The sequence below is a fragment of the Mesocricetus auratus genome, unplaced genomic scaffold, assembly GCF_017639785.1.
Source record: "Mesocricetus auratus isolate SY011 unplaced genomic scaffold, BCM_Maur_2.0 Super-Scaffold_100013, whole genome shotgun sequence".
NCBI lineage: Eukaryota > Metazoa > Chordata > Mammalia > Rodentia > Cricetidae > Mesocricetus > Mesocricetus auratus.
In genome coordinates this window covers 22,826,126-22,852,786 of record NW_024429196.1, presented here as the reverse complement: position 1 = coordinate 22,852,786, position 26,661 = coordinate 22,826,126, and the positions used below count along the sequence as shown (strand labels likewise).

At 44.0% G+C, this 26,661-nt stretch overlaps 1 protein-coding gene across 3 annotated transcripts; it reads right to left on the bottom strand.

The window, feature by feature from the left end:
* Sephs1 (selenophosphate synthetase 1) lies at positions 1 to 26,661 on the bottom strand. Of its 3 annotated transcripts, none has more exons than XM_005081242.4 (9): positions 26,346 to 26,661; positions 23,607 to 23,880; positions 19,692 to 19,795; positions 17,351 to 17,458; positions 15,881 to 16,035; positions 12,878 to 12,968; positions 10,364 to 10,463; positions 4,434 to 4,646; positions 1 to 1,914 (listed from the first exon to the last, which is right to left on the bottom strand). In XM_005081242.4, the coding sequence occupies exons 2-9, from the start codon at positions 23,797 to 23,799 to the stop codon at positions 1,700 to 1,702; spliced, it is 1,179 nt and encodes a 392-aa protein (XP_005081299.1). In that variant the 5' UTR covers positions 23,800 to 23,880; positions 26,346 to 26,661; the 3' UTR covers positions 1 to 1,699. The 3 variants fall into 3 exon arrangements, with proteins under 3 accessions (XP_005081299.1, XP_005081300.1, XP_040611443.1); XM_005081243.4 differs by lacking the exon at positions 26,346 to 26,661 and adding an exon at positions 25,636 to 25,762; XM_040755509.1 differs by lacking the exons at positions 19,692 to 19,795; positions 26,346 to 26,661 and having other exon boundaries at positions 23,607 to 23,693.

The following is a 26,661-nucleotide window of genomic DNA, read 5'->3' as shown; positions in this document are numbered from 1 at the left end:
TCAGGATTCCAACATGTTTTATTTTGCAGACCACTGGTGTGTACTTTCAAGGACCAACATCATAGAGATTCCTATAAAGTGTCCAGTTAATGTCCTTCTCTGACAGTTTCCTCTGCTCGGGGCCAGGCTTGGTGGCTTCAGTTCCAGCTCTAGGTGGACACAGGAGGTCCTGTGGCTCCTGAAGGACACAACCACGCTTCAGCCTCTTCCTTTCAGGGAATTCCATTTGCCCAGTGGCAGGTTCCTGGGTTTCTGTGTTGAGGAGTGAGGATGGGCGAGTTTACAAAGTGCAGCTTTGGGGCCTGTTAGCAGGAAGCATTGAGAGAAAGACCTGAGGAAGTGATGCTTTTCCTCTACTGAAGACAGGCGTTCGAGGAACCAGTGCCCTTGTGCTTAACAATGGGAACCCCCAGCTGCCTCAGAGGTTAAAAGATAAGGAAGCCCCTGTTTTCAAGAAACACAGATAACACCTTTGTAGATTGCCTATTTGTTCTAGAACTACAAAATTTAATTCAAGAAAATATAGGTCCCATGAAAGACTTAAAAGTTTTATAAAACTAAAATCTAGTTTTCCCCAATAAATTGTACTTTAGGCAAAATCCTCCCAAATGCTTCTAAAATAATACTAAAAAGGGCATCTGATTATACAAGAGCAATTAAAAAAATTAAATATTTATTTGAATAACAACTTTTATGTTTGAGCTGCAATGTTGGCAATGCAGGTTTTTAACACAGATCACAAAATGCGTGCACAGAAAAGTATGAGCATAGAGACAAAATGAAGCTAAGAATTAGGCTAAAGAGCTGCTGATTTTAAACAAGAGGCCTGAAATCACTATACAAAATATAAAATGTATTAAACGCTACCATCCACAGAACAGTCTTTATTATTGATTATATTTAAAAATTATTTGCGAAGTAAATTAGATATTGAATTATAAATGAGTATTATACATGAACCCCCTATCGGAAGGCAATTCCTTGTCACACTATAGAACATCTAATTACATTGCAAAAAGTATCCTTTTTCCTATTGGTGAAGAACCGTTAATGGTATTACTGCAAGTATCAGGAAAGCTTTTAAAAAAAAGTTGTGTGTGTGTGTGTTTTTTTTTTACTCCAAGTGCTTTCCATGCAGAGTAAAGCACTGCCTTACTGAACTGAGTGAGCTACTGGAGAATGTCCTGGGTCAAAGAAATGCCCTCGAGTTGTTCGACTCAGCTTTACAAATCAAAGACTCGAAGGAATCATGCAACCCTCTGACTACTGGGAGACCAGCATGTCACTTACCAATTCTGTCTTTCTAGAATGCCAACTGGGACATTTACATAGAAAATGAGACGACACAGACTGCAGGTGACACTGCTCTCAGTAATGTCTTGGGGTGGGAAGCACCTTTAGAAAGCCTATGCGGCAAGAGATACGCATCTAAAGATTCAAAATGAATCAACAGTATTGGATAACAATATCATTCTCAACTCAGAAGCTGCCTCGAGGTTGGGTGCATCTTCAGTTAATGTAACAGGAAAAGAAGGCCATGGATTTCATTTTATTAATTGCATCCACTCACAAACTGACCTAGGGTCAACCAGATGTGTAGACACAATGAGATTTTTGTTGTTCTTAGTCTTTAATTGAAGTGATGATAAAGGAAATAGATCTATTTAAAAACAAAATCCAATAGCTATTTCTGTCTAGATTAGGAGGTGGCACCAGGCGTGGGATTCACGTTTTGCGTGGCTACTTGAGGTGCGACTTCGATAATCCGAGGTTTGTCGATGATTCTGGCTGTGCGGTTGCCCTTCTCTACAATCCCAATAATCCATGCTTGGTGGCCTTCACCATATTTGGGGGACTTTATCTCTGCACAGAACCGAGCTGCTTGCTCACGGGGTAAACAGATTAGCAGGCCTCCTGGCAAAGAAAGAGAAGAGGTTACTATATGTGTGGCGCTGGGAGAGAAGAGGGTTTTGTGCCTCTGCCAAAGCTGACTCACATCAAGAGGCTGCTGCACTCCAGAGACAAGGCAAGTGATCTGTTGGTAAACTCCTACTACATTAGCACACTAACGAGCCCAGCTAACTCCAAACTGAAAACAATCTACCTAATCACAGGACAGCAGCCTTCTCCTCCACACTATGGAAACAGAAGAGAAAGGTGTGTGTGCGGGGTCAGAATCACAGGGGCAGTGACCTTCTCCTCCACACTAGGACACAAACAAGAGAAGGACTCCCACTGTGCTTCCCTGCATGGACGCCCCATCTCTCCGAGAATGAGGTTGTGACATGTTTTTAAACTTAAGACTCATCAGAAAGTCTTGCTTTGAAGATACCTGAATGCTAGTCTTGACTCTTCTTTTTTTTTTTTTTTTTTGGTTTTTACGAGACAGGGTTTCTCTGTATTGTTTTGGAGGCTGTCGGTCCAGCCTGGCCTCGAACTTAGTCTTGACTCTTAACTTTCTACAAAACACAAAAATACCAGTTTTCCTTTCTGGCAGCCAGATGAGTTTCTAAGTGACCAGGGAAAAGCTTTCAGAAAACGAAGGAACAAATTAAGTGGCTGTGGTCGCTAACTCATGAATACTTACTTGGTGCCGACTTGGTGGCAGAAACGGTTCCAGCTAGACAGCAGCTGAAGCAGTTCTAACTACTTATAGGAACACTTTGCGCTGGACGTTGGTAGCGCATGCCTTTAATCCCAGAACTCGGGAGGCAGAGGCAGGTGGATCTCTGTGAGTTCGAGACTAGCCTGGTCTACAAGAGCTAGTTCCAGGACAGCCTCCAAAGTCACAGAGAAACCCTGCCTCGAAAAAAAAAAAACAAAAAACAAAAAACAAACAACAACAAGAAACAAAACACTTTGCTTTGAGCAATACATTGAGGATCTCAAGTCTTTCCAGAGGGCTCTGTGGGCTCTACCCCCGGACTGATACCAGAATCTTTTAGGGACCCAGGCCCATGACAACCAGTTTCCTGGGAGTTGGGTCTAGGAATGTATGCAAAAGTAGTTACAGAGAAAAGGAAATGGAAATGAGTAAAACTGAAGAAGAAAAAAACTAGAAGATAAAGAGAACTTAGAAGGAAACCGAGGCAGCAAGGGAAAGGGAGAAAGAGAAACAGGGGGCAAAAGGGAAGTAACACACACCATGAAACATACTACATACACCCCAAAGTATAGTACATACACCCTGAAACATACTACATACACCCTGAAGCACAGTACATACACCACGAAACATACTACATACACCCCGAAGTACAGTACATACACCCTGAAGCACAGTACATATACCCTGAAACCTACTATATACACCCAAAGTACAGTACATATACCCTGAAACATACTATATACACCCCAAAGTATAGTACATACACCCTGAAACATACTACATACACCCTGAAGCACAGTACATACACCATGAAACATACTACATACACCCCGAAGTACAGTACATACACCCTGAAGCACAGTACATACACCCTGAAACATACTATATACACCCTGAAGGACATACACCCTGAAGCATAGTACATACCATGCCACACTTTCTAAAAGACCATTACTGTTTTTACTTATACCTCTGCTCATGAGTGAGGGTGTCCATGGAAGCCAGAGACATTACAGGCAGTGGTGAGCTGCCCAGTGAGTACCGGAAGCTCCCCTCTGCAAGAGCAGTACATGCTGTTAACTTCTGGGCCATCTCTCCAGCTCCATATTATTCTACTCTTAAAACAACTTTCTATTTTTAGTCTTTTTTTTTCTTTTGGTTTTACGACCAGGGTTTCTCTGTATTGTTTTGGAGGCTGTCAGTCCAGCCCAGCCTCGAACTCAGAGATCCGCCTGCCTCTGCCTCCCGAGTGCTGGGATTAAAGGCGTGTGCCACCACCACCCGGCCAACTTTTTATTTTTAAAACAGGATCTCAGTACATAATCTGGGCTGTCTCAAACTTGAAGTCATCCTCCTGTCTCTGCCCCCTGAGCAAGAGGATTACAAGCATGTACAAGACACACCTGGCTCTTTTTCTTGAGACAGACAGGGTTCTGCTATGTTGTACAGGTTAACCTCAGACTGTAACTACCCTGACTCGGTTGTCTAAGTAATGGAGAATACTGTGATGTTCTGCTAAAACACCAAATTTAAATATTTTTTAAGAAAAAAAAAAGAGCAGCCTGTTTAATCTTATCTGTGGTTGTTAGAGTTCAAGGATTAAGCTTCCAGTGAATGAGATGTGACCAATGTTGCCCAGCTTCTTCCACACCACTGTATCAAAAGGGAGACACAGCTTCAGTCAACTCCAGACAGCATCTCAGTCACACTGGAGGGCACTGCAAACCCACAGCAGGGAGAAGCATGGCCGTCATGCCTGACCTCATACAAAGTGGGGACTCACTGGTGCCCAAGGCTTCTTAATCAGGGAACAGGGTCCTTGTACCTGATGTTTCCGGGCAAGTCCCATGCATAAGGCCGAACATGTTTCCACAGGCTTTGCTCACAGCTGCCATCTTGGCCAGCACAGGAAGGTTGTGAATCACAAATGACACCTCGTTCCTCTGTTGCTTGGCCAGGTTCTGTGCATGGCCCAGAATCCCGAAGCCTGTGATGTCAGTGGCTGCATGAGCATTGAACGTGTGCATAAGGCCTGCAGCTGAGAGAGGCAGAGGAGTGACTTGAGAAAAACTCACCTTTCCCCACTCAAATCTCTATAGGGAGAGACGGCACAAAGCAGGGTTAGAAAGTCATCAGAGACCAGGGTCAGAGGCTGGAAGCTGGGTTCTTCTGGCAGCTTAAGCCAATCAGCCATGTGGAACCTAGAACAGTTCCATCAAGGCCAACTTCCTAGTAAATGAAAAAGCTGTAGAGGAAACCTGTCAAAACAAACCCACAATCTACTAACATTTCAAATTCCTAATCCTTCTGCATCACCTCCCAAGTATTGGAATTACAGGCATGTGCCGTACCAGGCCTTCAGGTTTTCTTACTCATAACAGCATTGGGGAAAAAGAATCAACTGAGTTGTTTAAACAAAAACTGAGCAAAATGTCATTCAGGGCTCCCATATGGCCTATGGGAACACTTTGCATTGGTGCATTCAATGAGTCAAACTTGTATTTTTACCGTCAACTAGGATCCATGATTTATATGAGGGCTCACTGTGTGCTTATAAATGTGTAGCACACATCATGAGAAGGGGCTTCACTGCCCTAGCCTCGTGGGCCTCCTTCTCAGCCCTGGCAGCCACGCATCTCATACTGCCTCCATGGTTTGCCTTTTCAGGAAGGTCATGATCTTTTCAGACTGGCTTCTTTCATTTATCAACACGCAGTAGGCGCTTTCATTGATTGGCAGCTCCCCGCCTTTAAAAACTGTTCAGTAGGGGCCGGAAATATGGCTCAGCAGTTAAGAGCACTGACTGTTCTTCCAGAGGTCCTGAGTTCAATTCCCAGCAACCACATGACCTTGAATGAGATCTGGTGCCCTCTGCTGGCATGCAGGCAAAAGACTGTACACATAATAAATAAATAATTAAAAAAAAAGAAGTATAAGTTGAAAAAAAACTGTTCAGTAATATCTTACCATATGGACATGCCATTTCATCTATTTCTAAGCATGACAATTAAGGGCAAAGGCACTATAAACAATGTGTGCCGATTTCTGTGTGACAATCCCTCTGGGGTAAACAGCCAGCTCACCACTGCTAGATCACAGCACTTTTTAACATTAGTTCTGTAACAAGAGGCCCAACTCTGCTGGAAAGTGGATGTGCACTTTGCATTATCACCAGCAATGAACAAGAGTTCCTGTTGCTTCCCGTTCTTGTAAGCATTTGGTGGTGTTAGTGCCTGCAGTTTGGCATTCTGATAGGTGTAAGGACACCTCACTGTCTTCATGTGTGATTCTCTCAGGACACATAACCTGAGCATCTCTGGATGTCTTACTGTCAGTAGATCTTCTCTGGTGAGGTATCAGTTCAGATCTTTTATTTTTGGGATTTACAAATTTGTCATGAATTCTGGCCATCAGACGATTTTGTCCCACTCTATGCCGTGCCTTTTCATCTCTGTGTGTGCACATGTATGTGGTGTATGTGTACATGTGGAGATGAGAAGTAACTTCTGGAATTATTCCTCAGGTGCCATCCATGTTGCTTTGTGATTTACAAAACTATTTTATTATTTTATGTGGATTGGTGTGTAGGCTGCATTTGTGTGCCTGGTGCTCACAGAGGCCTGAAGAGGAGGGCATCCAATGCTCTGGAACTGGAGTTATAGATGGCTGTGAGTTGCCACATGGATGCTGGGAATCAAACCCAGGTCCTCCATTAGAGAGCCAGTACTCTTAGTCACAGAACCATCTCTCTAGTCCTTCCTTTTGCTTTTGGAGACACTGAAACCTGAGGCTCATTGGTTATAATAGGCTGGCTGGCAGCAAACCCCAGGGGCCCACCTACCAGCACAGGGACTTCAAGGGTATACCACCACAGCTAGTTTCTCATGCGAGTTCGGGGACTGAACCCAAGTACTCAAGAATGTGAGCAAGCACTTTCTCAGTTGAGCTATTTCCCAAGTGCCTTGTGTACAGAACGGTTTTATCTTAACTATAGTCAATATCCATCTTCTTCTTTCAGACAGTGTAAAACTGTTTATCTAACTATTGTATCTAAAAAGCCATCTCCAGGCCTACTACTAACTAAATCTTCTGTGTTATATTCTTGGAGGTCTAAAGTTCTTTAGTATATCTAAATCTATAGCTATTTTGAGTTACGTTTTATGGAAGACAATGATCTTTTATTTTTGTTTTTGCATATGGATCCACACTTGTCCCAGTACCATCTGCCAAAAAGCCCATCTATTCCCTCTGCTGGTCTGGCTTTGCTCTACTGGCAAATGTCAGTGTGTCTACAGTTGATTGCTCTATTTTCTTAGTAAGCCAAAAACTATGAGAAGTTTCATTTTAAAATGAACTCTTCAAAAGCAGACTGTTTTTCTCTAGAACATGATTTGGTCATTCAACATGCTGTGTGTCAGTGTATATGACATGGATAAACAATCAGCAATGCTAAAGGAGTAAGAGCAGCTTACTTGTGCACTTGTAATGACCACCAGTTTAAGACAACAACAGTAGCCGGGCGGTGGTGGCGCACGCCTTTAATCCCAGCACTCGGGAGGCAGAGGCAGGCGGATCTCTGTGAGTTCGAGGCTAGCCTGGTCTACAAGAGCTAGTTCCAGGGCAGTCTCTAAAGCCACAGAGAAACCCTGTCTCGAAAAACCAAAAAAAGAAAAAAAAAAAAAAACAAAAAAAAAACCAACAGTAAGCTGAAGGGAAATGTTTAAAAGCCATGGAGGAATACTTAAAAATGCAAACTGAAGCTGTTTTGGGGTGGACAGCTATGCATAATTTTCTTCTGTACATTTTTTAGCTGTTATTTTTAAAGTATAAAATTGATTTAAAAATAACCACAAAGTTCTGGGTAATCAAAAATGACATAATTTGCAATAGCTATTTTCCATAGTTTTTTTAAAGAAAAACATGACAAAGACTTAAAGAATATTTTCAGTTATAGTATTCATTTAGCCTTATTCAGTAAGAACAATTTTTTTTAAAAAAGGTATTTTATTCTCTAACCAAATGAGACACATAAGGAAAATATAAATAGACATATTCCACAACTATCTTTTACATTTCTCTTTCACTACTAGTACTTTTTCAAAGCATTTTGATACATAACATGAAATCATGTACAACTGCTATATACCAAAATTTAGTTTAATTAGATCTTTCAAGTAACATGCAATTCCAACTCCCAAGTGCTATTCAAGTATGCTTTAGTAAGTGTTGTGGTGGTGATGGGGGACTCACTATCAACAATGTATCAGAATCGTCACCTTTACAAGGTGAACTTTCCCTCCTAAGTGAAGAGCTCAATCTACTACTTTGTCAAATTGTAACAGCACTTCCTAAAACCATTAATGAGAATTAATTACTATAGTAGGACAACAATAGGTAGAAATCTCTCAAAGCAAAAACACAAAGGTCTTAAAGAAAAAATAGTAAACATGTTCTAAACAGGAACCAGGTAGAAACAAGAGGTTTTTAACTTAGGCATTGCTATTTCTCTAATGATCTGCATTGGTTTTAAAAACTTTTCTAGAGAAGGGAAAGAATATGATAAAATGTATTATATTGAGCCAAGAGATGGTGGCACATGCCTTCAATCCCAACACTCTGGAGGCAGAGGCAGGCAGAGCTGAGTTCAAAGCCAGCCTGGTTTACAGAGCAAGTTCCAGGACAGCCAGGGAGAAACCCTGTCTCAAAAAAACCAAAAACAATGTGTGTGTGTGTGTACTAGATTATATACAAAACTTATAGATATTGTATTGAAAATTCAAACCAACAACAAAACCAAAATGACTTCTCTACTGGAAGCATATAATCCCATCTGCTCCCCCTATCTCTTTCTGGATTTTTGGGACAGGGCCTCACCACTTTGCCCAGGTTGGCAATAAACTTTTTAACCAGACAGGCCTTGACCTATGATCCTCTTCCCTTAGCCTCCTGAGAAAGGCTTGGGAAAATATATTTGTGGAAGATTTGGGCATTCTTGCTATAAACTGAGTTAAATTTTATGAAAGATAAAGGTCTGTGCCTAGATTGTTTGGGTTTTGCATATGATGTCCACTTGCTCCAGCAACAATTGTTGAAGCCCATCTTGCCTCTGCTGACTTAGCTTTGCTCTACTGCCAAATACAGCAGATTTGTAAGCAGCAAATAATGTCAGGAGATGTTAGCAGGTGGAGGAGGGGTTCAGTGGGTGAAGCACCTGCCATGCAAGCACCAGGCTCTGAACTCAGATCCCAGAAGCATGTCAGACTATGGAGCATTCCCAGGTGAGATGGGAGGCAGGGGCAGGGACTGTCTTAGCAGGAAACAAGCCTTCTGCACCAAACAAGGTGGAAGGTGAGGACCAACTGAGATCGTCCTCTGGCTCTCAGGCAAGTCCCGCCGTGGCACCCACACACCCATATTCACACAGGAATACTGCGGTGGGGGCAGTGAACAAAAGCTAAAAACAAACTTTCTAGAAATAATGCTTAAGGTTTTAAAAGACCCATGAGAAGTGACCCCTGCTTAATTATAAAATATTTAACTGGTGTGAACATCAATAAAACAGTATAAGATGATTAAAGTAGGGGCTGGAGAGACAGCTCAGCATGTAAGAGTGCTTACTGCTCTTCCAGAGAATCCAAGTTTTGTTCCTAGTACCTAACACAAGGTTCACAACCTCTTGTAACTCCAACTCCAGGGAATCTGATGCCCTCTTCTGGCTTTCAAGGGCACCTGCACAAATATGTTCATACATACAGACACATAAAGACATGTAAAAAAAAAAAGCTTAAACAGTATCCTGGATTGCCTTAGTATACTGGCTCATCTTATGTCAGCTTGGCACAAGCTGGAAGGAACCCCAATTAAGAAAATACCTCCGTAAGATCAGGCTGCATTAGACATGATTTGATTCCTAGCACTACATGAAAACAGTGATTCAATTATTTCAACACTCAGGAGACAGGAAGACTAAAAATTCAAGGTCAATGGAGGCCAGCCCAGGCCACATGCGACTGCCTCAAGAAAACAAAACATTGTAGACACATTGTTAAAAGAATCTGTGGAAGGTGGGGGCATAGTGGTACACGCCTTTAATCCCAGCACGGAGGAGACAGAGGCAGGCTGATCTCTGGGAGTAAAAGGTTAGCCAAGGCTACATAGTGATACCTGATACTTTGTCTCAAAAAAAAAAAACACAACTAATAACCCATTGGGCCTGCAGGATGCTTTAGTCCTCCAGTCCTCCGGTGATGGCTGACTCTTCTTATCACAGAAAAACAGCTAAGCTCTCATAGCTATTCTCACAACTGCAATGTAACAAGTGAGTTGCTTAGAATCATGGTTGTAATTTGATCAAAATGTGTGTCTGACAGGGTACATTGTAGACATGAGACAGAGTGGAGACACTATATCAGAAACATGCCATGCATAGGTTCTCCTCAACTTACAACAGGGTTAAATCAACCAGTATTACTTTCACATTAAAAAGCTGAAAAGTATTAGGGAGCTGTCATAAATGAAACTGTAAATTAAATGCCATCTGCCTATAGATTCCCAGTAGTAATCAACAAAACCAAGAGAAGATGATGGTGTTTGGCCACCAGTCACGTTCTTCCCCAGCCTGGGTTTCTTTACTTTTTGTATGACTGAAGACCACTGTGAATTATGACTGGATGCAGTCAACTAACCTCCCGTATGTGTTACTTGGTCTTTCCCAGAGCGTCTGCTAACCCTGCAACAGAGTGCTTTCCCCCATACCTGTCCTGTTGAGCCGCGCCATGTTCATCATCGCTTCTTGGTAGGCCAACTCTACGTCTTCTTGGGTGACCACTAGCTTAATTTTATTCCATTTTTCAGGCTAGCCATGGGAACACAGGTGAGAGAAAGATAAAATGTGATTCCTCTTAACTTCTAAATAATTATAAAACGAACATTTTCTTAGTCATCTTCTGGGGCTGGGGTATGTCTAATATGTGTGCCTATTGCTGGTGATCAAACCCAGGCCTCACACACGCTCAGCATATCCTGCACCACCACTAGGCCGCACCCTAGTCACTGGGAAACTTTATTTATCTAGTGTGTAAAGACATAAAATGTTCTAACTGTGCTCTTCTGTGACTAGTATTTTTCAGTGGGACTACCACCAAGGCATTGTCTGTTCATCCCACATTTTCATAGTAAAATACCATAGCAAGCTAGATATGTAAACCTATGCACCCCACTCTTATATTTGGCCAGGTAGAAATCCCTTTATAACATTGCTTTCAAGGGCTGAGGCTGTAGTTCAGGCAAGCGCTTGGCTAGTATTCACAAAACCTTAAGCACTGCAAGAAGAACAGAATTTTCCTATGTGCTTGGCTGGCTCTCTTTCCCATCTCATCTATTAGGTAAATGGCTTCAGTTTCTTGTTATACTTTTTAAAAACCAATTCCTGCATCAAAGCTATCTTGATACAAATAGATGTGAAAATTTCAACTGTCTATGTTGAGGACAGCCTTGGGTGAGCAAATAAAGTATCAACAAAGGGACAAAAAGGTCTTACTTAGCACCATGATGTTAAGTTCATGGCACAAAGATACCACAGACCACTAATTGTTCTAAGATTCATGCATTCACTTATCTGTCTTGAACACTATAAACAATACCCAAGGTGCTGGGGTCAGGACTACAGTGGTAGAGCTTGCCTAGCATATGTGAGTCTGAATTTAGATCCCAGTATCACAAAATCCAATAACCTTCCACCCACTGCTAGGAATAACTTCCATCTACTCTTAACCCCATTACTCCCATCTCACCCAGAAGTAACACCCACTTTGTGGTCTGTACCTATCATTCCTTGCCTGTTAAAAACCAGTATCTTAGACTATAGATTCTAAAACTATATGACAATTGCCTCTAACTTGTGTACACACACACACACACACACACACACACACACACACACACACACACACAGAGTCATTATGTTGTTACACAGTATTTGGAACTTGCTTTTTAAAATTCTTAGTAGTCACCTAAAATAAATTAAGCAATGGTGTGTGAAGCAGAAGTGGAGAGACCAGAAGGCCCTGGCCCCCTCATTCGTGACACCCCTATGCCTGTCTTACTCCTACCCATCATGCAAGACTGTACAGGCTAAAGAGTCATGCTGGACAGTACTTCTGTGGCCTATCTTCACAGCAATTTTCCAGTATGGCTTATATTACTGGCTAAAGAGGGAAAATAAGTGAATGTTACCACCTCTGAGACTAAAAATTTTGGGGGATTTAATTTTATGTATTAATATTATTGTTGTAATTTTCAAGACAGGGTTTCTCTGTGAAGCCTTGGCTTTACTGCAACTTTCACTGTAGACCAGTCTGGCCTCAGCCTCCTGAGTGCTAGAATTAAAGGTGTATCACTACCAGCTGAAAAGATTTCATTTTTTAATATTTTATGTATATAGGTGTTTTACCTACAATTAGGTCTCTGCACCACATGCATACAATGCCCACAGAGGCCAGAAGAGGGTACTGGGTTCCCCTGAACAGTTGTTAGTCACCAAGTCGATGCTGAGAAGAGAGCCCAGGTCCTCTGGAGGAGCAGCCAGTGCACTCAATTGCTGAGCTCCAAGATTTCATTGTGGCTATATCAAGCTAAGATAAATGGCTGATAAATTACATAAGCTTTTATTATTCTTTCCCAATTATTTCTCAAGACTGGTAGTTTCAGATGGTAGTTATAGAAATTAAACACACCGAGATACATGAGGGCAGAGCAATATCTTAGTCATTGGAGCTGTCATGGCAAAAAAAGAAAGAAAAAAAAGATGACAGTTCTGTGGGATAATACTTAGGGGAATATCCCTCTCTTCATTCTCCACAAGAATCACATATCTAAATGTTCTTAGCTACTAATTAATTTAAAGGCAACACTAGCATATAACAACAACCCCAAACCTCACGACTAACATGTCAACAACTAACTCTATTTATATAATTCTGAATGTTACTTCCCAGAATTCTCGTTCACATAATCTGATGCCTCAAGTTGGGCCTTACTTCCTTAAAACATTAGATGGATTAAATTTTCACTTATAAGAATATGGATGATTCATCTAAGGACTTCACTGATAACCTTACAGGGGTAAAATTTAAAGTTTGCATTTCCCAATCCTTCTTCCAACTTAAACAAAAACAAACAAAAAATCTCTCTGAAACTAAAAAGCAACTCTGAGAGCTAACTGTTGAGCTCACCTCCACCTTCCACCCACTCCAACAGCTCTTTACTTACAATATCCAGCCACTGGTGCACAGCAACTGCAACTTGTGTCCCCAGGGGTTTTGTCAACACCAGCACATCCCCTGGTACTGCATTATCTGGCCTAAGGGGGGGGAAAAAAAGAGCATGTTGTAGTCATACTAACCAAGGGAACTAATGCATTATTAAAGCAAAGAGGGAAATTTTGCTAAAAAGTATTTTTGTACTTTTTGGGGGGTTGTGTGTATGTATGTGTATGAACACACGTGTATGAGTTAGGAAGAAGCCAAGGTGTTATCTTCAGTCTTTTACCACCTTATTTTTTGAAATAAGGTCTCTCATTGAAAGCAGAACTCACCATTTTGGCTAGACTGACTGGCTAGTGAGCCCCAGGGACCTGCCTGCTTTTGCCTCCCCAGTGCTAGGATTACACCCAGCTTTTATGTGGCTGCTGGAGACAGAACTTCGGACTTCATATGTCATCTATTAGGAGAAGGAGGTCTCCAAGTAAGACACAGGATGCTTAATGGGAATGTCTTCAGCTACTGGAGTCAAAAGAGCTTCCACTAATTAAAAACCAGGGAAATGTGAACAATGTGCTCAATTTCATTCTTATGAGTAATAGTCAAACCACCAGGCAAAAGCTGGGCACAGTGCTATCCACATGTCTGTCATCTGAGGTACTTGGGAGACTATGACAGGAAGATCAAAGGCTGCTTTACACAGCAGCCCTAAATAATAACACAGAGAAAGAGAGAGGGCTGGACCTCAATAGCAGAGCCATTTCCTTCCACAAACAAGTAAAAAAACAAACAAACAAAAAACCATCAAGTGGAATAGCAAAGATTAAGTCTGTTGATCCACTGTCAATCAGTGTATGGAGAATCTGGCTTATTTGTTTGCTGCTGTGGAGTGGAACCTTTATGAAGGGAAGGCTGTCAGCATTACGGGCACACCCCACCTGACCTAGGAATTCCTAGAACTTGAGCTACTCTAAGGTTCCTCTTGGAGTGTTAGTTAAGGCATCAAAATAACCAAACATAGCCAAACTTCCAATAGCAAATACATAAAACTAGTCAGAGGGTGCCTACGATGGAGCCTTGAGCTCTCTGCACAGATCGGGGCCACTCTACTATATTCTTCTTATCTTTTAAATTCTGGCCCAGGCAAACATATACCACTACTGACTCATCAAAACCTGAAGTATGGGCCAGAAAGAACTCAGTGGCTCTTTGCCACCAACTCTCAGGACCTGGATTCAATTTGTAGGACTCATGTGACAGAGAATCAACTTCTCCAAGTTTCCCCCCACCTCCCCATAAACAAACAAACAAACAAACAAATAAATGGAATTTCTACTAACTTCAAAAGATAGGACAGGGTGCATTTTCTTACACATTTTGGTTGTGAGCCTAGCCTTCAACAGCTGAGCCACACCTCCAGTTTGAGGTGCCTTTTCTTAACATTACACGGAAAGTGACAATCTGTGTTGAAATCTATCTCCAAAGAACGCAGAGAAATATTCTCCCCACCCCAAGGAAAGCTACAAGACAAGATGCCTGAACCAGTCATCAAGGAAACACAAATCAAAACCACAGTGGGACGCCACACTATGTTGACTATATACAGAATGACATTATAGAACATCTTCTAGAAGGGACGTGGAAAACTTGTGTCTGTGCATACACAAAATAATAAAACAAAACTGCACTTGAAGAGCATTCACAGTAATGGGAGAAAACAACTCAAAATTCGACCAATCAATAAGCAGGTTTGTGGTATATACAAACAAAAGCTTATTAGGCCACAAAAAAGCACTATGGAGTCAGGTGTTGGTGGTATATACCTTTAATCCCAGTACTTGGGGAGCAGAGGCAGGTGGATCTCTGTGAGTTCAAAGCTAGCCTGGTTTACAAAGGACATTTTAGGATAGCCAAGGCTACACAGAGAAACACTGTCTAGAAAAACAAAACAAACAAACAAACAAAAACACTATTAAAAAAATGTCGTTCTGAGATTTGTTCCATTTACATAAAGTCCTCAGAACAGGCAAATCCTTACATTCGGGGAAGAGAGAACTGGAAATGTCTGCTAATGCAGACAGGTGGGCCGCAAGGATGCAAACGTTCTGGGCAATGGAGAGGGTGATGACTGCTCAAGCCTGTACTCACAAAACCAATGAACTGCACACTTACAACGGTGACATGGAGGCAGAGCTCAATGTGCAGTACTTACTTAGACATCTGTGTTCAAGCCCAAGTACAGTAAACAAAACAAAACAAGGCAAAGAAATTGCTGAATAACATGGTATGTACTTTTGTTAAGCGAAATTTACAAGGTTTAATATTGCTCAAAAGTAGGATCAAAGTTCCCATATATGCTATGAACTCTATGAATATTAAAAAGACTACATGTGAAGACACTAAGTGAGACCAACCAAGATGTACGTGAAGGACCAGCAAGTGATTACTAAGTGGAAGCATTCCTGCTCGGGGTGATGAAGGTGTGGTAAGGGGCCTCAGTTACTCTGTACTCTGGATAGGCCAAAACCCACGCACTACACACACACACACACACACACACACACACACACACACACGAAACAGGGTTTCTCCGTATTGTTTTAGAGCCTATCCTGGAACTCGCTCGGTAGACCAGGCTTGGTCTCGAACTCACAGAGATCCACCTGCCTCTGCCTCTCAAGTGCTGAGATTAAAGGTGTGGGCCACCAACGCCCGGCGCATTGCACACTTTATTTTTTTTTATTTTTTTGGTTTTTCGAGACAGGGTTTCTCTGTGGCTTTGGAGGCTGTCCTGGAACTCACTTGGTAGTCCAGGCTGGTCTCGAACTCAAGAGATCCGCCTGCCTCTGCCTCCCGAGTGCTGGGATTAAAGGCGTGCGCCACCAACGCCCGGCTCGCATTGCACACTTTAAATGGGGCAGTTGTACAGCAAGTGAATGACACCTTGATATATCTTATTTTTAGAGAGGATGAGAGAAAAACAGATTCAGACATGAAACAAAAGCCAACTTACATGATAAATTCATTGGGCTGGCAGACAGTTGTGGCAACTCCTCCCAGAACAATCCAGGGGTTTAACACTGTTTGGCCGCCTGTTACAGAGGTTCCGGCTTCTTCTGCCGCATCTTTAAAACCCTGTATAATTAGCGGTATCACTTTATCCCTTTCCTAGGGTTTAAAAGGACACAGATAAAAAGTCATGCAATTCTGTTCAAAACCAAGAAAGGATGGTTCTATATTTGTAGTTATAAAAAGATAAAAATCTCCAGAGAGCCAAAAGCTGACAGGCAGGGCAGGATACAATAAATCAGGGAGAGTTTCTAGCTGTAAGCATGTTATCAAATGCTGGAAGCTGTTACAGGTTACAAAGTGAATGCAGTCCAAAAAGATCAGGGAGTATAATGAGTTGCCTACAGAGCTGGCCCAGAGTCTGATGACTATTAGAAATCAGATCTCTGCTAGTCCCAAAGAACACCAGACAAGCTAAGGACACATACACTGTCCTGCTTTCAAAGAGGCTTATGTCTGGCAAGGAATGGGAAGACTTGCTGAGAGATGTGAGGTAAGACATCCTCGGCAAAACCTTCGCTAGCTACTACTGCTCAGAGCACACACTGCTAGGTTAAAAAAAAAGAGAAAAAAAAGGGCTGGAGAGATGGCTCATCATCTCTTAAGAACACTGCCTGCTCTTCCAGAGGTCCTGAATTCAATTCCCAGTAACCACATGGTGGCTCACAGTCATCTATAATGAGATCTGGTGCCCTCTTCTGGTGTGCAGGCATACATGCAGGCAGGACACTGCATACATAATATAGCTTTAAAAAAAGAAAAAAAAAAAAGGACCACAGGAAACTGGGTTATCAATAAACCATGACAAACTGATGGGGGGAGGGTGTTATGGAAAAGAAAGTACATCTTGTCAAAATAACCTAAATAATGGGGACAGAGAGATGCTCAATGGTAAGAACATGGCTTCTCTAACAGAGAACCTGAGTTTGGTTCCCAGGACCCACACGACAGCTCACAACTATCTAACTCCAGTTCCAAATACACCCATGGTGTACTCAAATACATACTGGCAAATACTCATGCACATAAAATAAAAACAAGTAACAATAACCTAAACAGGAATCCACGCCTGGTTCAAAGAATAGGTAAAAAGGCCGGACTACCAGGCAGTAACAGAAACATGAGCATGTGAAAGTGTGGGGGCCTCAGCCTTCAGCAGAGACTGCTTGCTACGTTCTGAGCCAGCAAGGCAATGCTTGGTTCACAGTATTAAGGCACTATTAGTGTACAGCCAAGCTTTAAGTCTCCCCTACACACACACACATACACACACATATTAGCTTTCTGTCAATGGAGGTAGAAGAAAAAGAGGCTATTTCTTATTTTAATTTACAGATAAATGCCCCAAAGTGGAGAGCTGTAACACTTGAGGCCATGTTTATAAATATAAATGGAAGTCAAACCTTTGACTTACCCTGTCAGTCATTTTATTACTGACTCCAAGGAGCATCAGCATATTGTCACATTCTGTGACGCCCATTGCATAGAGGTCACTGAGGACATTAGCACATGCTATCCTGCCCTAGGAAGAGAGCAGAGACGTGAGAAAGCACACTCAGGGATTTGCCATCTGTAGAAACAAAGATGGAGCCTATGAAGCAGTGGCCTCCAAGAACTCGGGCCTTTCCAGGAGGGCAGCTCCCAGGACATGACTCTCAGCTGCACCTCCGTTTAACTGTTCAGCCACCCACTCACCCCAAAGAATTCACATTCCTCCCCACACTAAGTTTCAGAGCCCTGACTGAAGATGGGAGTGGGGTTGAGGTGCTGGGAAGAGAGGTAGTTAGCACGGATGGTCTGTCTGGAGAGATCAGGGAACAAGGGGCCTGAGGCCGTCACCTGAAGGTGAACTTGGAAACCTGCACTCAGCAGACGACAGGGAAGGTTGCCTTAGCTGGTTATAGACTAAGAGATGGGTTTTATGTTATTGGATTAAGAAACTTTGCAGCTTCTTTTTCAAACTGTAAGAAAGAAACAAACAGGAAAATCATCTTGCTTGAAAAACAAAATAGGATAAGTAAGAAGCATACAGGCTTAAAGACAAATTGAAGGGAAAAAAAGCATTTCCCAGTAAATTCTACTGCTTTATAAAGAATTTAACCAATATCCAGTAGGAACGTGGCAATAAGGATTCTATTGCTCTGGAAGACTTTATTCAGTTGCCATTGTCTAATTTTTTTCATAGACCCTAAAGAGAAAAATAACAAGATTTCCTTCCAATATAAGGATAATGAACATGAAAGCAGCACATCATCTGCAGTGCTGTTTCTGTCCTTGTGAATTCCAGGCACATTTGCAGCCTTCTGCAGACCCACTGTCAACATCAGCAAGCACTGTCAACAAAGAGCCTAGAGGTGGCATCATAGGCCATGGGCAGACGGCACGGTACTGGCTGCTCTCACATGCTTTTAAGAGATTCTAGGAAAGGATGGATTCTGGGCAGCTTTGCCACTTGGAAGGAGGGAGGGACACGCGAGTGTGCTGCTTTACGGGAATATACTTCCTAACAACCTGTCTACTCATACTGTCCCTAAATGGGAAATGTCCCCATTTTCCTACCCCATGGCCAGGAAAGACACCTGGCATTTTTGAACAAGTGGGATATTCCCATGTCTTCATTGGTGTCTCCTGGTTGGTGGAAGTGGGGTTAAAAGGCTGCTGGCTGTAAGCACATAACAAATGACTGATAAATGTGTCTGCACAGTAGCAGAACTTTGTGTGTGTGCGCGCAAATGCCCATGTGGAGGACAGAGACTGAGGTCAGGTGTCTTCCTCAGTCACTTTCTACCTTATTTTTCAAAACAGGGACTCTTACTGAACCTGGATTTCAACAATTTGGCTAGCCCAGCTGGCTAGCAAGACCCAGGAGCCCTCCTGTCTGTTTCTTGGCATGAGGATTAGAGGTGTGTGTTGCCACTCAGCTTTTACTTGGGTCCTGAGGTCTTCACGCTTACACAGAAGTACTTTTCCCACAGAGCCATCTCCCCTGCCCAATAGCTAGAACTTTAATTCAATGATTTGCTAGATCATAGAGTGGCATATAATACAGAGGTGTGTGGGCATGCAGGTGGCTGGGTAGGTAGTAACCAATTTACTCTAACATTTCCAAGAATAAAAGTTTGAAGAAGTCCAATTCTAAGTAAGTCATGCTTGGTGGCACACACCTTTAATTCCAGCACTCAGGAGGCAGAGGCAGGCAGATCTCTGAGTCTGAGGTTCTACACAGAGAGTTCTAGGACGGCCAGGGTTACAGAGGAACATTGGTGTGTGTGTGTGTGTGTGTGTTGGGGGGAGATAAGATCCAATTGTGATGGGATTCCCAGGTTTGTTTATTTGTGCAAGCAAACATTTAGAATCAGTGTTATTACAAAGTACAGCAACATTTCCAGCCAGAAACACAGGGAAGTAAACTTTGCAAATGTCAGAGACAGGTACAAGGAAAGAATGCAGAGAACACGACCAATCACCAGCTCTCTCTCAAAGCAACAGCTACTGTTGTACACCTTCAGGTATAAAAGCAGCAGAGATCTCCCTGTTCCACCTGATTCATTCACTATCAAGTATGAGAGGAGACGTGTCAGCTTTCGTGACTGCAGTAGTCAGGGCAGGGTAATATAGTTGGGATACAGCAAAAGCAGAAAAACACAACATAAAACATAAAATCCAAACCCAAAGGCACATACAAAGCCCAGCCAAAATCAAACCCAAACACATAAAATAGTTCCAATTACAAAAATACACAAGGCTAAACTTACCATCATGTAAGGGTCGTCGACAATAGGATAAATGTAATCTGTGGTTTGAACCAAGGAAAGACCACCATGCCTCAAAGGAATGACGCAAGTATCCATCCCAATGCCTGGGAAGATAGATGTTGCCAGCAACCAAAAATAAAAGGAAAAAAGAAAAGCATTTTATCTTGTATGAGCAACATTTTGCAGGAAGATTTCTACAATAAAACAGCAAACTCTATACTATCAACCAAACTATGTATGTGCCATCAATAACAACTAAATCAAAATATAATTAGTACAGGACAGGAAATAGGAATAAAATTGTGAAGTCACTGATAGAAGATGGCATAAAATTTGAACCTTACTGAGGGCTTGAACATTTACTTTTTGTTTTCCTTATTTTATACTCCTGAATTATGTGACTGATGCCTTTTTTCCTTTTCCTTTCTTTGTTTTTTTGAGACAGTCTCTTTATGCAGCCCTGTAGACTACATTCACTATGTAGACCACCTGGCCTCAAACTCAGAGATCAGACTGCCTCTCTGCCTACCAAGTGCTGGGAATAAAGGTGTGTGCTACCACACCTGGCTCACACAGAACTTCTTTGAAGATAACAATACAATAACTGTTGTTATTTTATCAAAAGCTATTTTGAGATATTAATTACCTAGATGTTGTTATACTCGATATTCTATTTTCCCAAGAGTATTTATACTATATATTTCATGGTGACATCCCTAAGCAAGTAGCCCTGGACAATTTTTAAGGAGCTAGCTGAGCAAGTCCGCACACAGTATTCCTCCTCCTTGGCTTCCCTTGGGAGAGACTGAAACCTGTAAGCCAAAACACCTTCTCCTCCTCAAGCTGCTTTTGGTCATGGTGTTTATCACAACAACAGGAAAGCAAACTAGGACAAACAGTAAGCAGTTTAGGCTTCTACTCCACCGTTAAGTCACCAAAGCAGCCATAGACAGAATGTTCACACACGAGTGAGGCTGCATTCCAGTGTGGTTTTATTTACAAACACTGTGTGAAACACTAATAAAGAAGAGACCTTGGTGAGCTGGGTGATTGGCCAGAGCCACTGCATGGAGCTCAGACTGGACAAGCTAAGAGAAGCACATGCAGGAGGAGGACACTGTCACGAAACCTGAGTATGTAGCTGACAGGAAGAGCTCAAGGAGCCATCCTGGACTGTGGATTGTAATTAAGTTGATAATACATTACTGTGTATCACACAGGGTCATGACATACACAACTAACAAAAGAGGAGGAGATGAACCTCTCTCTACAGGGAGGATGCAGGCTTCCAGGAATATTACCAATAGGCCTTCTTCATCACAAAAAGGGAGTCAGGAAGCTATCTATGGGAGGAGAGTAGGCCTGTCTAACACACACACACACACTGTAAGGAAGAAAGAAGGGGTACGTCTGAGATGAGTCTCAAAGAGCTAGAGATTCAAATTGAGAGACAGAGACAGTCCAGGTAGAGAACAGAGCAAGGTAGTCCAGGGCGAGATTAAATGCATGGCTGAGAAGCTCGGGCCAAGTTACAGGAATTCTAGGTCTTTTCAAAAACTGAACCCTCTATCAAAAAAAGAATACACTTATCACACTAGAATAACATTAACACATGCTTAATAGTTGTCTCTCCAGCTCTTAACATTCTTTTACTTAGTGTGCAGCTAGTTTTATGTCAACATTACACAAGTTAAAGTCATCTGAGGAGGAGCTGGGCGTTGGTGGCGCACGCCTTTAATCCCAGCACTCGGGAGGCAGAGGCAGGCGGATCTCTGTGAGTTCGAGACCAGCCTGGACTACCAAGCGAGTACCAGGACAGCCTCCAAAGCCACAGAGAAACCCTGTCTCGAAAAAACCAAAAAAAAACAAACAAACAAAAAAAAAGTCATCTGAGGAGGGAATCTCAATTAAGAAAATGCCTCCATTGCCGGGTGATGGTGACACACATCTTTAATCCCAGGACTTAGGACACAGAGGCAGGTGGATCTCTGTGAGTTAAAGACCAGCCTGGTCTGCAGAATGAGTTCCAGGACAGGATCCAAAGCTACAGAGAAACCCTGTCTGGAAAAACAAAGACAAAACAAAACACAAAATGTCTCCGCAATGGGAGAGTTGGACCCACCCCTCATGCATACAGGAGGGCTTGGCCCTGACCCTTGCCTGACTGACCGACTCAGCTACCACCCAGGCCCACATCCAGGGCTTTGAGTTGGCCCAGCCCAACATGTATCCAATCTATGACTTGCCAAAGTGCATGAAGGGCTACAGAACCACAGCCACAGGCTCTCCATGACTGGAGCAATGACAGAATAGCCGAGAAGTTTTGGTGAGGGTGTAGTATTGATGGTATAGCAGAAACCAGAGGCTTGAACCAGACCAACAATTCATTGCAATAAACATTTTGCAAGTAAAGCTGCTTGGGCAAAAGGGTATAATGTGTGACACACTGCAGCTCCCAAGACCACTATGACTAAAGAATATATGAAAGAGAGTGGGGAAAGAGGAATGAATTTTTGTTGTTGTTCTTTATTTGTTTTCTTTTGGGGGTGCTACAAGGGTGGAGCAGACATGGAAGGACTGGAAAACAGATGGAACTGGGATGCATGATATGAAATTCTCAAAGAATCAATAAAATTATGATAAAAAAGAAACTGCCTCCATGAGACCCAGCTGTAAGGCATTTTCTTAATTACTGAATAATGGAGGAGGACCCAGCCTATTGTGGGTGCTGCCATCCCTAGGCTGGTGGTCTTGGGTTCTTTAAGAAAAAAGCTGAGCCGGGTGTTGGTGGCGAAAGCCTTTAGTCCCAGCACTTGGGAGGCAGAGGTAGGCGGATCTCTGTGAGTTCGAGGCCAGCCTGGTCTACAGAGCAAGTTCCAGGACAACCTCCAAAGTTACACAGAGAAACCCTGTCTTGAAAAAAACAAAACAACAACAAAAAGAATCATGTTAAACACACCAGCAAACAGCACTCCTCAATGGCCTGTATCACTCCTGCCTGTTTACATCATGCACATAGTAAAATACATCCAAAGAACTGTATTTCAGAGCCTAGAATTTCTTGTGAGCTCTGTGTTTGAGAAGGGGAAACCACTAATGACACAAAGAATTTAGAAAAGAAAACAACACTGCCCTCAGCTCCAGTCGGCACTCTCTGGGGCCAATTTCAAATTCATGCTGTCTTCTCTCCTTTGTGTGTATGTGATGATGTGTATGGGTACAGATACATGTGTGTACATGCATGTACAGGCCAGAGCACAACGTTATGTGGCAGTTCTCAGACTTGTTCACCTTTTATGGAGACAAAGTTACTGGCCTGTGAATCAGCAAGTAGGCTACGCTGGCTGGCCAGCAAGCCCCTGGAACACATCTGCCTCTTCCTTCCCTGCCCTGGGACTACAAAAGTGAACACCAACACATGCCCCTCACTCCTCCCTACAGTCTCTTTCTCTCTCTGTTAAAGATGTGGGTCAGGAGGATCAAACTCACTGAGACCCTCCAACTTTAGTGACTGAGCTATTTCCCCAATGCTCTCTCCCAAGTCTGCAGCAGCCTTGTGCACCCTCAAGTTTTCAATCCAATGTCTTGCAAAGGACCCCTAGTCACCACCCTTCACTAGGGCAATGTAGAGATTATTCAAGAGAAAAGACAGGAGTCTCTGCTTAGCCACAGTTAACCAAAAAATGAAAGTAAAAAAGTCTTACTCTATTACAATGATCAATTGTATAACTTAAAACCTGCCAACCGCAACCGCATGCTCTGATGCTTTTCAAATTCTTCCTTTAAATAAGTGACTTGAGCAGTTACACTGGATATTGAGATCCTCTGACAGAACAAAGCAACACAGGGAAAAATATGGTGCTGACTGTTGGTCACACTCTGGGTGGCAGAATATCCAAAAGATGGTATACATACCAAGGCGTGGCATAACAGCTCCCAGAAACTGCTCATCTTCTTGGAAGTGGTTCTCTTGTAAAGACTCCAGCAATTTCTGTAGGACATCTTGGGGCACTTTGCAGCCTGTGCCTTTCAGTTCAGTAAACCTGGTTAGGCGGAAGCTCTTGTCCAATTCATAACTTTCCGGGTTAAAGGACTCCCGAGTAGACATGGTTCTGGGGCCACAATCTTCACAGTTCAGCCCCTCCCCTCCCTCTCTCTTGATCCACTGGGCTTTCTAGTTGTGATCCACCTAGGTACCACCCAAACAAAAAGTCACTGTTAAAACACTCTGAACGGGCAAGAATCGAGTGAATTCACAACGGGGAAGGTGCAGGACCACAGGGAGTGTCTTCTAGTCACGCTGGAGTACCAGACGGTGGGTACCATCACGGAATCTCCTGAACCTGAAGGTGGGAGTGTGGTTATAATGGTGGCTGTGGGAACACTCAGGTGATACCCAACACTTGGGCAGTTTACTTCCCAAAGTTCTTCTCTCACACAGGGCTAAGAGAACTGGTATTCACGATTTGTCAGCCTGAAGGCTCTGCTTTAGAAAGCAGAGATGTTAACTAGTGACTTTGCTGGAAAACCTCCAACTGTCTTGTGCTCTCTCACAGAATAATAAAACAGCCATCAGAAACTTCTGAAAGCAGGACATAAATGCATCCCATGATTTTTTTTAAATTGAGACAGAGTCCCTTTATATAGTTCTGACTGTTCTGTTCACTATGTAGACCAGACTGGCCCTGCCTCCTAAATACTGGAATTAAAGGTGTCCACCACTATGCCAGGCAGAATTCTTCAAGATACTAAATCCTAATTTTAAAAGCAAGTTTCCCTCTCAACACAGCACCAAACTAATAGAAGTCACTAAAGAATACTATTAAAAAACAAAACAAAAAACCCAAACACTTCCAATGGCTGTAAATGGTCTGTGTTCAGGAGGGTGCTTGCAAAGCTCTCTGATGTTTTTTAGCATTCCTAGAAAGCAAACACCCCGGCCAACAAACCAGCACACACACCATTGACAAAACACACTACTGCTCATTACAAAGTGAAACAGCATCACACGAAATAACTAGTACTATGGGTTCTGGGTACCACTCGCTGCATTTCTGGCACAAGCTCTTCTGTTTGCAGCCTTCCATCCAAATCAAAACTCAGTAAGTGCTCCCAGGGTTTACAAACTTTCCGACTGATGCTTTATTGGGCATAGGATTACATACACCCCAAGTTGCAGGGTCGGCTTTCCCCATAAAATTTATGACTGAGAACATAATTCCCAATTACAGTTTTCCATCCCCCGGGAAGCATATCACTCATTTAAAATAAATTTCACAAAGTCCAAATTTGGGCAGTTATCCAAACCGTCGTTACAAACATGACGCGAGCAACGATTTCAGCGGGAAACTACAGACAGACTTCACACATCATTCAAAGAAACCCAAAGTCTCTAAAGAGCAGTGTGAACCAAGCAAGTTACCGAGATGGGAATTGTGATGCTAGTTTGGAAATTACAATGGCGAATTACAATTCAACTTCGAAGAAAGGTTTGGAACAGCAAACTGCCTCGCCCAAAACAAAACAAACCTTGCATCTAACCCTACCTCATCCCGACCAGGTGCAAAACTGGAAAGCTGCACTTCCTAAGACATCTATGTTCCTACCTCCAACCCATGCCTTCAGCCAAAGGAAGGAAATATATTTCCCTACATTTTCTGGTTAGGAAAGTTTTAAGACACCTTCCATCCAGAAAACTCAGTTCTAAAACTCAAGTCGAGGGAGACGTTAAGTCCCACGGGCTTAACCTCGAAGCAAACTCGAGCTATTTGGGGAGGATGGATTTGGGGTGTGCTTTGGGGAGAGGAGAGTAAGTCCGACCTGGAAGCCACATGTTTACACCTTTAAAACAATGACATGAATATTTAAAGATCGCGTTTAACCCCTTCGCTCCCGCGTACGGGGAGGACTCGGGCGGCGGGGTGCAGTGGGGCAGCAGACCTACCTCACCGCCAGTCCCCAGGCCCCGCGCGTGCACACAGGCCCGGGAGCCGCGGCGTGCGCGCCGAGGCCCCGCGCCCTCCATGGGGCCGGACGCGGAGGACGCCACTCGGGGGACACCTTAAATCTCAGGCTGCCGCCTTTAAAGGCACGGCGGGCGCGGGCCGCGTTCTTTGTACGGTGCGGCGCCGCGGGCAGGGCCATGCCACGCCGCAGGCCCGGCGTCGCCGCCGCCGTCGCGGTGACCGTCGCCGGCGGGGACCGGAGGGACACGAGGGCCGAGTGGGGGCGGGGAGGCCCAAGGCGCAGCGCCAGGACACCGGTGGCCACGGCGCTGCGAGCGCGCGCGCGCGCGGGCGGGCGGGCTCCCCGGCCGCGCCGCCACACAAAAATGTCGGCGGGCGAAAAGATTAACCCCTGCGTGGCCGCCGCCGCCCTCCCCCTCCGCTCCTCCCTCCTCTCCCGGCCCCGCGTGCCGCGGCGGCGACGGCGGAGGAGGCAGCGGCGCGGGCGGCGCTTCTTTTTTAAAGCGGCCCCACCAAAGCCTGGGCTCGGCCCCTCTCCAGGCAGGGCGCGCGAAGGGCCCCGGTGCACGGCTCCCCGGCCGTCCCGGGCGGCCCGGAGGGGGATTTGCAACGGCCGCGCCGGGCCTGCGGCCCGATATTCCCCTTTAAGCCTGCTGTCTCGCCCCCCCTCGCCAGGCCCGCCGCTTACCGGCTCGCTTTGCGCCCTCCGCCTCCTCCCGAAAACGGGCCGCGGCGCTCCCACAATGCACCGGGCGCGCCGGGCTCCCTTAAGCGTCGCCTGAATAAAAATGCTGCTCCCGGTGGCGGCGGCACGGCCCCGCGCTTGGACGCCGCGTGGACCTCGCTCGGCCTAGGCTGGGCGCGGCCCTCCGGGAACCGGGCCGCCGCGCTCCCGCCCGCCGGGCGCGCGAGGGTCCCTTTAAGAGCGGCCACCTCCCTTTAAGAGGCGGCGGGCCGGTGGCCGGAGCGGCTCCGTGTTGCTTGGTGGCGGTGGCGGCGGTGGT